The sequence below is a fragment of the Prionailurus viverrinus genome, chromosome C2, assembly GCF_022837055.1.
Source record: "Prionailurus viverrinus isolate Anna chromosome C2, UM_Priviv_1.0, whole genome shotgun sequence".
Classification (NCBI taxonomy): domain Eukaryota; kingdom Metazoa; phylum Chordata; class Mammalia; order Carnivora; family Felidae; genus Prionailurus; species Prionailurus viverrinus.
The window spans coordinates 27,477,696-27,493,667 of NC_062569.1; the positions used below are offsets into that span (position 1 = coordinate 27,477,696).

General features: G+C 42.1%; 1 protein-coding gene across 4 annotated transcripts in view; it reads left to right on the plus strand.

The window, feature by feature from the left end:
• The window catches only part of NEK11 (NIMA related kinase 11), a 269,503-nt gene extending 254,100 nt beyond the window's left edge, over positions 1-15,403 (plus strand). For 2 of the 4 annotated variants that reach the window (XM_047875528.1, XM_047875529.1), the window contains one exon: positions 14,621-15,403. In XM_047875528.1, the coding sequence (XP_047731484.1) occupies positions 14,621-14,891 (271 nt within the window). In that variant the 3' untranslated portion in view covers positions 14,892-15,403. The remainder of the gene's footprint in view (positions 1-14,620) is intronic. The other 2 variants (XM_047875530.1, XM_047875531.1) reach the window with 1 other exon arrangement.
• The last annotated feature ends 569 nt before the right edge of the window (positions 15,404-15,972 follow it).

The window sequence follows — 15,972 nt, forward strand, 5'->3', positions numbered from 1 at the left end:
TTCCCCATTCTCAGTTGTTTTTCCTAAGGCCGGCACCACATTGGCCTTCCTGGTGTCTCTGTCTCCTCCCTCCCTCTCTCCCCATTGCTCTGGAATGCATGTCACATTCCTGGTAAGCGTGCTGTGATAAACCCCTCCATAGTCATCGAAGGAGAAGTATAATAAAGGCAATGTATGAACATGCTTGAGAGACAAAGTGATGAAAATCATCATTTTTTGTTTATGGAGATATGTTTTAATTTAGACATAAAATGATACAATTCTAATTTAACTATGCCTCAGGGGTCAGGACTGGAAAGGAGTGTTCTCATTTAAGGAGTCTGTTCTCTTTTGTTCTTTGAATTGCTGTAGCACCATTTTAAAAGTCCAGCAGGTCCTCTTGGCACTGAGAGTCCCGATGACAATTTAGCCAGTAAATTTCACACCATGTGTGGGTAATTCTATGATTTATTGTCCAAACTGGGGCACTTTTGACAGTGGAATGGGTACCACTGGTGATTATACTCCCGTGCCAGGCACACACTGAGACTGTCTCAGGTTATTGCAAACATGGACAGCTTGTAATGTGGGACCCAGTGACAGTCTGGATCCTCTCTGCATTGAGAAGTAAACCTGTCCAAGAAAAACTGCACCTAACAGAATTAAGCAGGCGAGGAAGATTTTTTAAGACTGTTGCAATAGGGGAGAGAGAGATTGAACTCAGCCCCCACACAACACACGAGCAGGGGATTTATGGTCAACGGACAGTATTAGTGGGGTCAGTGGATGGAGAGTTACTAATAGGAACTAGGTTAGGTATCAAGGGTAGGGACTGACTAAAGTTTGGTCAAGGAGGGAGCCCTTGGAGAATCTCACCAAATGACAGGCAGCTTTTGAAATTCACTCTTCTCCCAGGAAACTCATAGTTTCCCACATCCTGTCCCCAACAAATTCTTCCAAACATATTAATGTTCTAGTTTCTTTTCCTTTGTGATTTCTTTTTATTTTCCTTTGCAAATCCAATTATTCTTATTGTGTTTGAATAGGAAATTTATGTTAGTTTCAGGTCTTTTGCTTCTACTTCAGCAAAGCTGTGGTAAAAATGACTTTTGAAAAATAAAAAATGTGGTTTGAATTGATCAAGGGAAACACAGTTATAATTCAGCTAGGAAGGACTTTGTTGAGCAGTCAACATTTCATGGTGCATGGTTTAGGGGGGCTTAGTGAATAGAAGGAAAAGCAAGGGAATTTACTTTTTCTATATTTCATATGTATAGCCATCACACTAGGGGCCCAGGATAGGACCCACTGTCCTTAGTCCCATTCTGGAATCACACTGCCTTTGTCTATACAATGAAAGTGTTTGACTAGATGAACTCCTTGGTAACTTACAGGGCTTTTCAAAAGTTCCAAGTTCTAATTTTTAAATCATTCTATCCCTCTCTGGATTATATCTTCTTATTATAAACACCCATCTTGATGCTATTATAAATGGTTATCTTGATGACCAAATATGAGTGATGGGAAACCAATCTGACAATAATGATGTCAGGTCAGAACTGTGTCTGAAGAGCTGAGTTTCCCAGGTGTGTTTATATTTTGTAATTTAAGATATAATGAATCCAAGGAGATGTGTGCAAGAATGTTTGTAGCAGCCTTATTAGTAAAGGTGGGCAGGGGGTGGGGGAGAAACAGAAACAACCCGAAATATACTTCAGCAGGTGAACGAATATAGAAATAGTCATGGAACGGCACACAGTGAAAATCAATGAACTACAGAAGTGAAGGGGATAAATGTCAACAATTTTAAGCAAAAGGGGGCAACGATAAGTCTAATACCACGCAAAATGTATGGGGCGCCTGGGTGGCGCAGTCGGGTAAGCGTCCGACTTCAGCCAGGTCACGATCTCGCGGTCGGTGAGTTCGAGCCCCGCGTAGGGCTCTGGGCTGATGGCTCAGAGCCTGGAGCCTGTTTCCGATTCTGTGTCTCCCTCTCTCTCTGCCCCTCCCCCGTTCATGCTCTGTCTCTCTCTGTCCCAAAAATAAATAAAAAAACGTTGAAAAAAATGTAAAACCACACAAAGCAGTTCTACTTATTTCCAAAGAGCCACACTTATATAGTAAAAGTAGTTTTTAAATGCTTGGTGATGATAAAACACCAAATTCAAAATAGTGGTGACCTCTGGGGACTGGAAGGGGTTTATGATTTGGGCAGGGAATTCAGGGAGCTTCAGCTGTATTCGTTATTGCTTGGTTCCTTACACTGGGAGTTAAATATGTGAGTGTTCATTGTATTATGCTTTATACTTTTTGTCTAAAGTACAAACATTTTATACATCCTTATAATAAAGTTAGGAGGATCATGAAAAGATATAGCACAAATCTGTTTGTAGAGATTGGAAACAGTCTCAGCAAACTTGCTCAGCAAGTCTCAGCAAGACTATAGCGAGCCTTTGCTATAATTTTTTAGTAGCCAAGTCCAGCAGCACACACTGGAATCTTCCTGCTACCCGCCCTGCAATTACAATATACCAGACAAACAAAACACTTCAGTGTACAATTGCCAAAAGCACTATTGGTCAGATACCAGTCTCTTGAGCCGCAATTACTTGTATATGTAATTACTATTGCCATTTACTTATAATTCATGCTGTTCTGAGGAAAGTCTATGAGAAAACATATGGGTAATGAGATATAAAATTGAGATTGGATGCTAGATTGAGAAATGAATAGTCAACTCTGGAAATAAGCACCAGCTCAGCTCTGTGCTTTCAGGTGGTCTGCACAAGGGGAGAACCCCGACGAGCTACAAAAACCAGCTCAGTAGGAGAGTTGAGTTTTTCTTCCTTCTGAAATTTGGGGAAGAATTAATCGCTAGGACCCTTACAGAAAGGGCACTGGACCGCTTTGTGCAGTGCTTCTATTGATTTGCTATTGACAGTGGTTCCTTAGTATTCATCTGTTTTGCACAGCCCCCAGCATGCTATGGCTATAGCAGGGCTCAGATCATGTCAGTCCCCCAATGGCCACCCATTGCATCAAGATGGAGGACTCCTTACGGATTCCTCCAGGGCCTGCCCCTGCCTAACCATCTGCCTTCGCGTCCTGTCATCTCCTTCTCCAGATCAGGCCCGAACCACTACTGCCTTCTTTTCTTCCTTAAAGGGCTTATGGTGACAGGGCATTTCCTCTTCCCTTAGTTGGGAAATTCTCTTCTCCCACACCCTGGGAGTCCTGCAGGGGTCACTTGTCCTTACCATTCAGGTCTCCTTTCTAATATCCGCCCTGCTCCCACCCCTCAGAGAGGTCTTTCTTAATTACATTAGCAAGAGTAGCCTCTCTCCTCCAGTACCACCCTAGCCCCAGGCAAAAGGGGGATACTGGGCCTGTGCTATAGAGGGTGCCAGTATGGTCATCCTCCAGTCATATCCTTCCCCGTAAAGCAAAGAGACCATGGGGCCAAGGGGACTTGCATACTCAAAGCCTGTTTCTCCTCTTCTACACCAAGCCCTAGTTACCCCGGGGCCCTACAATTCTTTCCTCCAGAGGGTCCCAAACCCATTTGTGGAGTCTGTGGGCCTCTACCTCAGAGGGCCTCTACTCTCCTCCCATGGCTGCCCCTAAGGCTCCCCTAACCCTGAGGCAGATCACAGGAGGGCTCTCTGAAGAAAGCATGGGTGAATCCTGGACATAGGGGTTGAGGTATCAAATGTGTATGCAAATCACCTGCTCACAACCAGAAACAGAGCCAGACTAGAAGACAAGGGGACAGGCCGACATCCAGGGACAAAGGGCCAGGGGTGGGATCACCCCTTCTGCCCTATTCTGATGCAGAGCTCTGAGGAGTTTGAGAATGCTGAATGCAGACCTGGCCTTCCAGGTCTTTAGAAAGTTAATTTGGGTAAGAAGTAGGTCATATTTTATTGAACAGTTTGTTAGCTTTGTTCGTAACTTTTCATCATTTGGACATGCGCGGGCCTCTGTACTCTCGCCACATCCCCACGAATGTTTCCTCTGAAGTGGGGGCCGACCAAGAAGAGGAGGGTGCTGGTTCACATGACAGGGCCTGGTGGTCAAAAGGGGGCTGGCACCAACCATCATTTCTACCCCCGCTTTTCCTAGGGGTCCAAACCCTCTTCTGGGCAACCCAGTCTGTCTTCCATTTCCTTTTCATTTTATTTGCAGCACTGATAAAAACCTTGTTTCCTTGTTTAATATCTGTCATCTTCCCACTAAAATACGAGTTCTGTGAGGTCACAAGCTGATGGCAGCATTTCCTGCACTTGGCATGTACCAGGTGTTCATTAAAAATGTGCTGAACGAACAAGTTGGGTGCAGCCTGGTGCCAGGACCAACTGGATGAGAGAGTGACTTAGGAAGACTCTTAAGGGAAGGGAAACAAAAATAATATAGAAACAGGGAGGGGGACAAAACATAAGAGACTCTTAAATATGAAGAACAAACAGAGGGTTACTGGAGGGGGTGTAGGAGGGAGATGGGGTAAATGGGCAAAGGGCACTAAGGAATCTACTCCTGAAATCATTGTTGCACTATATGCTAACTAACTTGGGTGTAAATTTAAAAATAAAATGAAATTAACAAAATAAAATAAAATAAAATAAAATAAAATAAAATAAAATAAAATAAAATAAAATAAGAAAGAAAGAAAGAAAGAAAGAAAGAAAGAAAGAAAGAAAGAAAGAAAGAAAGACTCTGTCCCCAAGGCTTCAAGCCTCATTGGGGAGCCAACCTGAAAACAAACAAAACCCTTTGCTTTTAGTTTTTCCTCCTCAAGTGGTTAGTTAGTCAGAAAATAAAACTGTAAATGTGGCCATCATGAGGGAGCTTCTACTGGGTAGAGAAGCGATCCGCAAGGCAAGTAAGCTCCAAGGCAGGGAAGATACTTTTCTGTTAGCTTGTCTAAACAGATAAGGGATGAGGGAGCTTTTCAACCTGATGACCTACCAGAACTGGTGGGAGCTCATTCCTTCTCTCTCCCTGAAGAGAAATTGCTTGCTGTTTTTCTGGGAGGGGGGAATGTGTTAAGCATTTTTTGCTGCTCCACTAAAATGTCCTTTGGACCAGGAGGCTAACATCCCCTTAGCTGCTTCTCTCTGCCTTATTTAACTCGCATGGCAGACAGTGACATCTGTCAAACAGTGCTGATTTGGCCACCCCTTCCCTCCGAGGTGCTGAGGGCCTCTGGAGCTCTCCTTCTCCAAGGCCTCACATGGGCAGCAGGGAGGGGGGCTTTTGGCAGCGGGGGCAGACTTCGGTTGCTTTCCAGATGGCCCCTTGTGTCAAGCATGAAGCTCAGTCCTTTCATCTTTATCCAGGGATGATTGTATAGGCCCTATAAAGCCATTCCATCTAAAATAGGGATGAAAGTATAATAATACTGAAAGCTACACTTGATTGGCGATTTATCTTGAAAAACAACAACTAAAGATCACAAAAGTGATCTTATACTTTGCAAAATTAGGTTACAATTTCATTATGTGCTAATTCTTGGAACAAACCCTGGAGATGCATATATTTTAAGTAAAAAATATATGATATCACCATATTCCTTTTCTACTTGGCTTTCAAAGCATCTATTCATTCATTCAACATGTGTTTATTGTGTACTTATTATATACCAGGCACTGTTCTAGGTAATGGGATCAGTGAACAAGAAACATGAAAATAATCCGTGCCCTATGGAGTTTATATTCGGTAATGGGGGTGATGACAGATGGTAAAATATTAGGGAAGAACAGATTGTGCTAGAAAGTAACAAATGCTAAAAACAAAACAAAACAAAACAGGGAAAGATAATAGACAGTGCAGAATGGGGGTAAAAGTTACATTTCTAAAAAGGGTGATCCTGTAGGTCTCTCTGAAAAGATCACATGAGGGCACAGACCTGGAGAAGATGAATGAGGGAGATACGGATATCTGGAGAAAGAATATTCTTGTCAGAGGGAATAGCAGGTGCAAAGGCCCTGGGGTGGGATGTGCCTGAGGTATTCAAGGAAGAGCAAGGGGCCAGTAAGGGGGCATGGAGTGAGGTGGGGAGGAAATGAATTTGGAGAGCATGGTGGGAAGATCGTTCAGGATATTGTAGACCACTGGAAGGACCTTGACTTCACTCTGAGTGAGATGGGGAGCCCAAGAAAGGGTTTTGAGCAGAGGAGTGAAGGGATCTGACTCATTCTGGCTGCTGAATTGACAACAGACTATAGGGAAGCAAGGGTAGGAGCAGAAGATCAACTGAGATGCCATTGCCATTGCAACAATCAGGTGAGAGAGTGTGGTGGCTTGGACCAGGGCAGATGTGATGGAGATGGTGAGAAGTGTGGGAGTCCTGCATACATTTTGAAAATGGAGCTGATAGGATTTACTAACTGGTCTGGTTATGAGAGATGCTGGACTACTGGAGTAGGAGAGAAAGTGAGGAACCAGAATGACTCAAAGGTTTTTGGCCAGAGTAGTTGGAAGGCAGGAGGAGCTGACATGAACAGAAATGGGGAAGGCTGCAGCATTAGGATATTTTGGGAGGAAGCTTGGAAATTCAGTTGGGCATGACAACTATAAGATTTCTACCTGTTGTTCAAGTGTAGATACAAAGTGAGCAGAATGTTCAGGGCATTCTTTCTTGAGTCTCTGGAAACTTAATTCACAAGTTACTTCCTTTCCCTATGAGGATCCCTTATTTCTTACTGAATACAGGGAACAAAGCCATAGGGATGAATTAACAACTAGGCACCTGAAAGTAACAAGATACTATTATTACCAAGGCATTTTTTTGGACCCAAGAGAAGAGCGAAACTTCTTGAACTGATGTAGCTGGAGCTTTCTAATAATGTCCCAAAATAATGGAAGTTTCTACTCCTATCTTTCAGGCTAATATATAAAAAGAGAGATAGCCAGAGGGTGGGAGTCAGTAACTCCCAGAAACAAGGGCAACACAAAAATGAGGGACAGTCTACAAAATAGTCATTGAAGGAGAATAAAGAGACATGATAACTAAATAAAGCACATGATTATTTTGACCTGGATCCTTTTATTATAAGGGACGTTATTAGACAACTGGGGAAACTTGAATGGATTACAGGATTAGATGACAGTAATGTATCAGTGTTAATTTCCTGATCCTAATGGCCATTCTGTGGTTATGTAATAGAGTGCCTTTATTTGTAGAAAATACACACCAAGTATAAAGGGGAAGGGGCATCAGGTTAGCAACTTATTCTCAAAAGGCTCAGTGAAAAAAAGGGTTCTTTGTATTATACTTGTAACTTTTCTCTAAGTGTGAGATTGTTGCAAAGTTAAAATAATACTTAAAATGTGAGGACAGGGATACCTGGCTGGCGTGGTTGGTAGAACATGAGACTCTTGATCTCGGGGTGGTAAATTTGAGCCCCAAGTTGGGTACAGAGATTACTAAAAAATAGATACACTTAAAAAAATAAATTTAAAAAATGAGGATATTTTTGTTGGGCATCTTCTTCCAAGCTCCTGAGAGAGATAGATAATTAGAAGGCACACAGAGCAGTCAATATTGATGGGTAAATAAATAGATGAGATAAAATATATTGTTTGCAAATTATAAGTAAACAGGAGAGGAGGTCAGTCAGTAAAGGAATTGAAGGATGAGAGATTGAGTTTGGAGAAAATAGGCAGGGGAGAAAGTGCTCTCTTGTAGTTTAATGAAGTTTTTAGCTGGGGAATCAGCCAAACACATGTTGGAGGTAGGCTCCAGGAAGCTGGAGCTCCTTCAGAAGCCTGGGGAGGCTTTCTCTAGCTCCCCTGTGTCTGCCATCCATCTGGGCAGGACAGAGATCCAGCCCAAAGAGCACTGGCCTGTAAATGAAGCATCTGGACTAACATGACCTTTAGGATCACTTAAAATGCTTAGAAGACTTTGAACAAGAGAATAAAATTGATTAAAGATGTGGGGCATAGGAAAAAATAGATGAGAAAGAATGAAAACATGTAGTTCTTTTTATTTGAAAATATGCATTTGTTTTGTTTTGTTTTGTTTTTTTTAATTTGAGATACCCACCTAATGGAAGGGGTGGTTCCTGCCCCCTGTCTCTCCCTCCGTCCCTCCAGTAGAAAAAAACAAACTTACAGTCTCTTCCTTAATTTGAACTGCATAAGGAGTACTCCCCTCTCTTCTCACATCTTAGGTAACAGCAAGAGTCCCCTTAAATAGAATTTTCTATTTTATGATTTCTAAAATACTCAGATGCATCATTGCAGAGATATTACAGCATGTTTTCTGAGTGTCAGAATAAATTTACACTGAAATATTATAATGCTAGAGTACCTATCACTTTTCTTTTGACTTAAAATGAGTTTGTTTATAGCATGCCTCACTTTTTCATTGACCTGTAATTTATTTAGAATAAAAAAATTTACAAACACAGTACTATTTAATCTATATCTTTGTTACATATTCCTATAAATTGTACTGTGGTCAGATAACTAGATTTTGTATAAAATCAATTCTTTGAAATATGTTGAGGCTTGAATTGCTGTTTAGAATATGGTTAGATTTTGTAAATGAAAGCCCAGAAAGAATGAGGGTTCTCTAATTGTCAGGGAGGGAGAGGGTCTAATATATGTTTATTACATTTAGCTTATTAAGTATATTCAGGTTTTCTGTATAACTACTAATTTTTTTAAAGCTTTACCTATCATCTGTAACTGAGCAAGGTGTATTGAAAACCTATATTATGGGGACATTTCTGACTATTTCTCCCTGTAGTGATTTATATATTTTGATTCTACTTTATTAGATGCATACTAGTTTAGAATTTTTTTCTTCCTGGTGAATTAAACTATTTTATTATCTAGAGGCATTTTTTATCCTAATAATGCTTTGTTTCTTAAAATCTATTTTGTCTCATGTTAACATAGCTATCTCCAGATTTCTTTTGGTTATTTGCCTGGCATATCTTTTTTTAAATGTATTTGTCTACTCTCAACCTTTCAGTGCCCTTTGTTTTAGGTGTATCTCTTGTAAACAAGCCAGATTTTGGGTTTTAGTCAGTATTTATCCATCTACATGTTCAGTGGTTATGAACAATGGAGGGTGCATAAGTCACAAACAAAATAATCCCTACAGGGAAGGTTAGCTTTGCCAGGGTCTCCAACCAACTGTTGCACTCAAGATTCTACTGCCCAGGGAGGACAGAGCAGAAGGCAAGCACCATTTACAAAAAGGGGTCTGAAAGTCACATGTCCTCTGGAGGTAAGGGTGCCACATGTCACCCAAGCATCAACAGTGCAGCTGTCTGCCTCTGTAGAGAGATCTGTTCTGTCTTTGCCCACCAGATTCAGAGACAGCCATTTGAAATACTAGATGTGGAGAGGAGGGGTACAAAATCCATCCTTGATAAAGTTTCCTACTGCTAATTAGTGCTGAATGATCACTAAGACCACAGTATTAATGGGGAAATACATTTGCACTGTTCTGTTCCTGCAGTGACTCATACATATTTGATGTTCAGGGATTTCTTATATTCTATAAAATCATTTTCAAGCTTTCCTTAAACTATGCCTGAAGAATAATCTATGTTCTCTTAATGCTTTCTGCTAAAATAGGTTTTTATGATTATTCCTACAAAATTACTTTTTTTTTTTACTTCCACTCTGCCACTGGCTCTCTTGTGTCTTTTTTTTTTTCTTCCAAATTCATTCAGAGAAGATAAAAATATTTAAAATAGTGTCTTAACCAGGGGTAAAACTACAAAACTGCTTAAAGTTTGCAGTTAAACTGAAATCGGACTATGGTGCAATCCACCATCAGGAAAGCAATGGTAATGTTTGTGGTAATAAAACAATGGCTGATAAGCATGTGGTAGGTGACAGGTACTATGCTAAGATATGTGTGTCTGTGTGTGCACGTGTGCATGTGTGTAATCTGCACTTAAATATGAAAATTCAAGGCTCAGAGAGGTGGCCCCAAGTCACATGGCCAGTGACAGGTAGAGTCACTGTTCAACTCCAGGGTCTCTGAATCCACAGTGATGAAAAGTGAGCCCTGGAGAGAAATTACTGCAATTCATGTCCCAGCGCCACCTCTTAAAAATTATGTGACAGTGGGCAAGTTATTCGATATCCTCTTATATCTCAATTTCCTCATCTGTAAAATGGAAATAGCAATATCATATCCATAGGATTTAATGGGATGGTCTGAGGAGATGCTCAGAATAGATCCTGGCACATAGAGAAGATTCAGAAACTGTTAGTTGTGGTTTCAGGGGACATTTTGGGGCTTCTTTCTCATCAACAGGTGAAATTACTGGTCATATTCTAAAGTTTCTTTAACATTTGTTATGGTCATCTGGTTCTCACACTTCCTCACACGCCCTTCTCACATGCCAGACTGACTCACTGGTTTGCCAGCACTCCCACTATTCGCTGCCACCTGGCTTCCCTCCACCTGTTATGGCCCAAGTGAGATGGTGTCTTCTCCTCCTCCATGGGGGGTTTTATTTTCCCAACTTTCATAGCATTTTACTTATAATTAAGAGTTCTTTTTGTCACCATATTGAGGTTGAGTGAAATACCCTTTAGATATCCAGTTGGTGGTACCAACTGGGCAGTTGATTCACAAGCTTTGGAGTTGTAGGTGAAGGACAGGGTGGACATACCGGAAGTCCTCGGTCTATAAATGGTATTAAAGACTCTGAAATGTAGAGGAAGAAGAGGCTAAAGGCCAAAGAGGCTAGAAAGAAGCAGACAGCATGATAGGAAAAACTCCTGGTGAAGGCAGTGTCACCAAAAGCAACAGAAGGAAGGGTCTGCAGAAGAGAGCAGTCAGCTGTTGAATGCACTGAGATGTCAAGATGCATACAAACATGCCAGGGGAATTGGCCACATGAAGGTCATTACAAGAGTAGTTTATGAAAGGAAGGAGGACTAAGGCCCAAGAGGAGTAGACTAAAAGAGAGTGTGCAGTTGGAAAGTAGAAACAGCAGCCACACGCAACCCTTTCAAGAAGCTTTGCTAGCAATGGAGGTCAAAGTGATAGATCAGGAAGCAAGTGAACTGATTGAGTGTGGAGGTCAAGAGAAGCTTCTTGTTTAAAATTCCTTAATGTTTAATTTTTTGAGATAGAGACACAGAGCATGAGCAATGGAGGGGCAGAGAGAGAGGGAGACACAGAATCTGAAGCAGGCTCCAGGCTCAGCTGTCAGCACAGAGCCTGATGCAGGGCTCAAACCTACAAACCGTGAAATCATGACCTGAGCGTAAGTCAGCCACTTAACTAAGCCACCCAGGTGCCCTAGAAGCTTCTTGTTTAAAATGGGGCATTAGATCATATTCTGTCCTGATATGTATGCTCCAGTAGACGTAGAAATAGAGGAGAAGGAAAAGAAAGAAGATAGCTGTTGGAGGGAAGGTCACTGGGATGGTGAGAGAGGCTGAGATCCAAAGCACTCAGAGAGAGGATAGTCTTTTACAGGAGCATGGATGGTCCCTTCACTGGGGACAGAGGGGAGGCCAAGTAAGTGGTGATGGATTCAGGGAGGTGGGTAATTTGGGCACTGAGAAGATGGGGAATCTCTATGTGTTCATTTCTATTTTCTCAATGGGATATTAGGTAAAGTCATCACCTGGTGGGACTTAGCAAGTTGTAGAATAAAGAAGGTGTGAAATAGTTACTTTGAGCCATGGAAAATAAGAATACCAGAGAAGTATAGTAGAATCATGGGCAGTGATGTGGGCCATTTTGAATTATGATCAGTAATTATTTAAATGGGACCTTTTGGAGAATTGGATATTTCTCTCCTGGAATGTTTTTGTTGAGGTACAGGCATAAGTAAGTAGATGTCTGGATTTAACTTACAGCTTTGCTAGAGGAGTCTGACAAAGGAAGAGGGGAGTGAAAGAGTCAAGGGTGTTAGGTGACAGGCCGAAAGACTGCAGGTGACCATGAAGTAGAAGAGCTAGAGTAAGTATGGTGGAAGAGTGTAAAGAGATGGTTGTAGACTGCAAGGCTTGAAACTGATTCCAGAAGAGGCAGGGTTATTGGTGCCAAGGAGGTCAAGGGAATGATTATGGGGGTGGACAACTGAGGAGGGTAAAGAAAATGGTAGTTGGATATGAGAACGGCCAAAGTCAGAGAGACCAAGAGTAATGATACCACAAGAATGGTGAGAGGGGTAGGGTATGGGAGAAAGAGGGCGGGTCGCCGAAGTCATCTATGCACGGGGGGAGTGACAGGGTTTGCTAAATGTCAGCAAGAGGCAAGCTTGGGTTTCTAGCAGTGAATGAGGTGACTAGGGATGTGAGGCATCCTGGGATGGGTCCTGATAATCTCCAGGCAGAAGGTGGGAAATTGATTCAAGCCGGACAGCCCAGGGCCTTAGGGCTGCGGATCCCCCCAGCACTTGGAATTACAGGACCTGTGTCTGAGTTTAAGCCCCATTAGCCACTAGCTGTGTGAGTTTGCAAAAGCCAACCTACTTATTCTCATCCATCAAATAGAGATAGATGTTCAATGACTTGCCTTGTTCACAAGGATCATTTGAAATAATGAATGTAAAAGTATTTTACAAACTCTAAAGTACCGTTTAAAAGTAAGTTAAAATTTAAAATGTATGTGTCGTAACATTATAATTTCTAGCCTCTAAACTAGATACATTTGTCTGCCGCAATACCTTTGGCTTGTGTTCTGGAGATTGCAGTGTTGAATAGTACTGATCAATAACAGCTTATAAAATGAATTAGAGCCTGTGACTAATGCCTTCAGTGGTTATTGTCAGTATCTCCATCAGCACTGTCTAGCAGTAATGCTTTGAAAATTCTAGGAAAAAAATACCCCAAAAACTCTGACCTTTCATTTCACCAAATCCACTGAAATGAAGAATAAAGAAGCATCTCTTAAGGTTAAAGTCGTAAGAAAATTTATACATTTTTACCTAATAATTCCATTCTCACAAACTTTTTTGAATCCTTGAATCCAACCCAACGTATATACAGAAAAGTACAGAAATCACAAATGCCCATATGACTCTTCACAGAGGGAACACACTCCTGTAATTAGCCTCACTCCTAGAAATGTGATGCCTGCAAATATTCCCCTGGATGAAAAAGCTTTGTTCCTAAGGATGTTCACTCAGTGTTACAGTGAAAAACACTAAATTTTTGGTGGAAGAATGACTAGGTAAAAGTCAGCCATAAATTCAGTGTAACAGTATGGAGGTATTAAAAATGACAGTTTTGAACCATAGAGTGAAATTCATAAAACTTGAATGCCCTTGAGTCAGGCGGGTCGGTGAAACATGAGAAGCAGCCTGTTTTAAAATGATATGAGGAAGGTGGGCGCAGGACAGTAAAGAAATGGAGAATGGGGAGTACAGGCCGTGCCTAGACTTCCACATTAAAAGGTTAAAAAATAATAACAAACCAGAAGAACGTAAAGCATAGTGCTGATCAAACAAAACATGCCCTGGGCCTAGTTTTGCTCACAGGCCTTTAGTCTGTGACCCTAGCTGGAGGTCGAGGGAAACGCAGGCAAAATAAAGGTAACAGGTGTGACATTGTTATGATGATGCCCAGATTGTGGCCACGAAAGGACAAAGGCTGGAGTTGAGCACAGAAATACAAACATGAGTCTTGGTGGGAATTTGGCCAAATGCCCTCACCCCTTTAAGCCTCATTTTCTCCATCTGTAAAAAAAAAAAAGAGGGGGGTGAGGGGCACCTGGGTGGCTCAGTCGGTTAAGCGTCCGACTTCAGTTCAGGTCATGATCTCATGGTCTGTCAGTTGGAGCCCTCTGTTGGGCTGTATGCTGGCAGCTCAGAGCATGGAGCCTGCTTTGGATTCTGTGTCTCCCTGGCTCTCTGCCCCTCCCCGGCTCATTGTCTGTCTCTCTCTCCTTCAAAAATAAATAAACATTAAAAAATGTTTTTGATTAAAAGGGGGGGGAGGGGACTTTAAAAATGCCTCCTTCCAGAGCTGTTGTAAAGGTTAAGTGCATAGGAAAGTGCCTACCCTTCCTTTCCTCCTCATTGTTATTATATTGCTCTCATTAATGTTATTAATATTAGTAATGGGCTTTCTGACTTCATATCCCACTCTCCTCTTCCCCCTTGTTCTCCTGACTAGCCACACCAGCCTTCTCGATATTTCTCCAACATGTTTCAGCCTCAGGGCCCCAGTTCTCTCCCCCCAGTATTGGCCTCACTTCATGTGGGTCTCTGCTCAAATGACACCTCCTCACAGGGGACTGGCCAGCTCCTTGCCTGTCTGTCTGTCTGTCTCTCTCTCTCCCTATCACCTGGCTTTATTGTTCTTCAGTGCACATAGCGCTGCCTGATATTTTATTGCATGTGTATTTTTTAATTTCTCTGCTTTTTCTCTCCCTAAAAGGGAAGCTCTACGAAGTCAGGAATTTACCTAATGTGTCCAATGTCGTATTCCGAGTTCCTAGAAGGCACCTGGTGTATAATAGACATTCAAGAAGGGTCTCTTGAACACTATTGAATGTTCACAGTAGAGCCATCACGTCTCATTTTTTCCCTTTATTTCTAATCTCAGAACCACAATGTGATCTGTGTAATTAATGATTTAAAAAGACGTTTCTTGTGGGCGATTTGAATGCATAACTCTTTTCTACCTCTTCTAACTTGTATGGCAGATCAGCCATGCAGAAGCTGGGAGCACAAGTGTTTGAAGAGGTCTATAACTACCTCAAGAGAGCAAGGCACCAGAATGCCAGCGAAGCAGAGATCCGGGCAGCTCTAGAAAAAGTGGTGCCTCATGCCAGTGACTGTTTTGAAGTTGACCAGCTCCTGTACTTTGAGGAGCAGTTGCTGATCACAATGGGTAAAGGGCCCACACTCTGGAACCCACACCAACAACTGCCAAAAGCAAGCAAGTTCAAGGGGACAAATCCATTCAGCCCATAGCTGGACTCCGTTATGGGAAATGAGTACGTAGCTGGAGCTACCATCTCTACTTTCAATTCCTTATCAAGAGGAGGGAGTCCTTTAGAGAGTAGTAAACATATCTGCCTGTACCTGGAACCCCGGGCCAGTTGGTGTTTGGTCTACACTCTGAGGTGAGCTTCTGGACCAAGCGTGGCTTCCTGAACAGCATTCCCGCACTGGTGCCCTCAGGGCTTCCAGAGGGTTGGACCTCCCAGTGATGGCCTGGAGAATCATCTACTCTTTACCATTTCCACTTGGAGGACAGGCTCGGTGCCTATCTGCTTTGAGTCACAGTGCTCTGTGGCCAGCTGGCTCCTGAAGGTCGCTGAACACTGGCCTCCGACACACGGAGCTGCTAACCAGGAGTCACAAATATTTGTTTCAGGTGACCCATTTTGGGTCCACTTTTGCCCTTTCCTGGCTAACAAGCAAGATGTGCATATATATAAGGACCTGGACTAAAAATCCAAAAAGCAATTCTCTTCTGTGATTTATTCTCCAAGCTCATCCATGGAGTATTAAAGACATTTATTCTAATAAATATATTTCCCATGGTTATAAAGTAAATCACCTATTTTATCTTTTCCTTATCTAGAAGTATATTGATGAATGTAACACATCTATGTAATAATTATTCCCCAGAGCAGCTAACATTGGATTTATTTGGTGCCTGTCACATGCCAGTGCTGTGCTCTGAGCTTACAAGTTTAAGGACCTACGTCATTGGATCTTTTCACTGATGAGAGAGACGGGGAGAGAGAGGAGACATTATCCCCCTCTTTTAGCTGATGTGCTTATTTACTCAGTTACCAGACCTGAGCTGAGCTGTCACCCCAGGTCTCTCTGATGCCACCACCCATGCTCTTAACTGCTACGCATGTGGGTTTTCAACCAAGAGGCTACATCAGACTTGCTTGAGGAGCTTCTGAAACATGCACATGTGTAAACATAGTGTTAGAGAGTTATTCTGACACTTGTCAAAACAGTAGAGAAGACTTTATTCAGAACTATTGCAATAGGGGAGAGAGACAGGGCTCAACTCCAAACATAGCACAGAAAG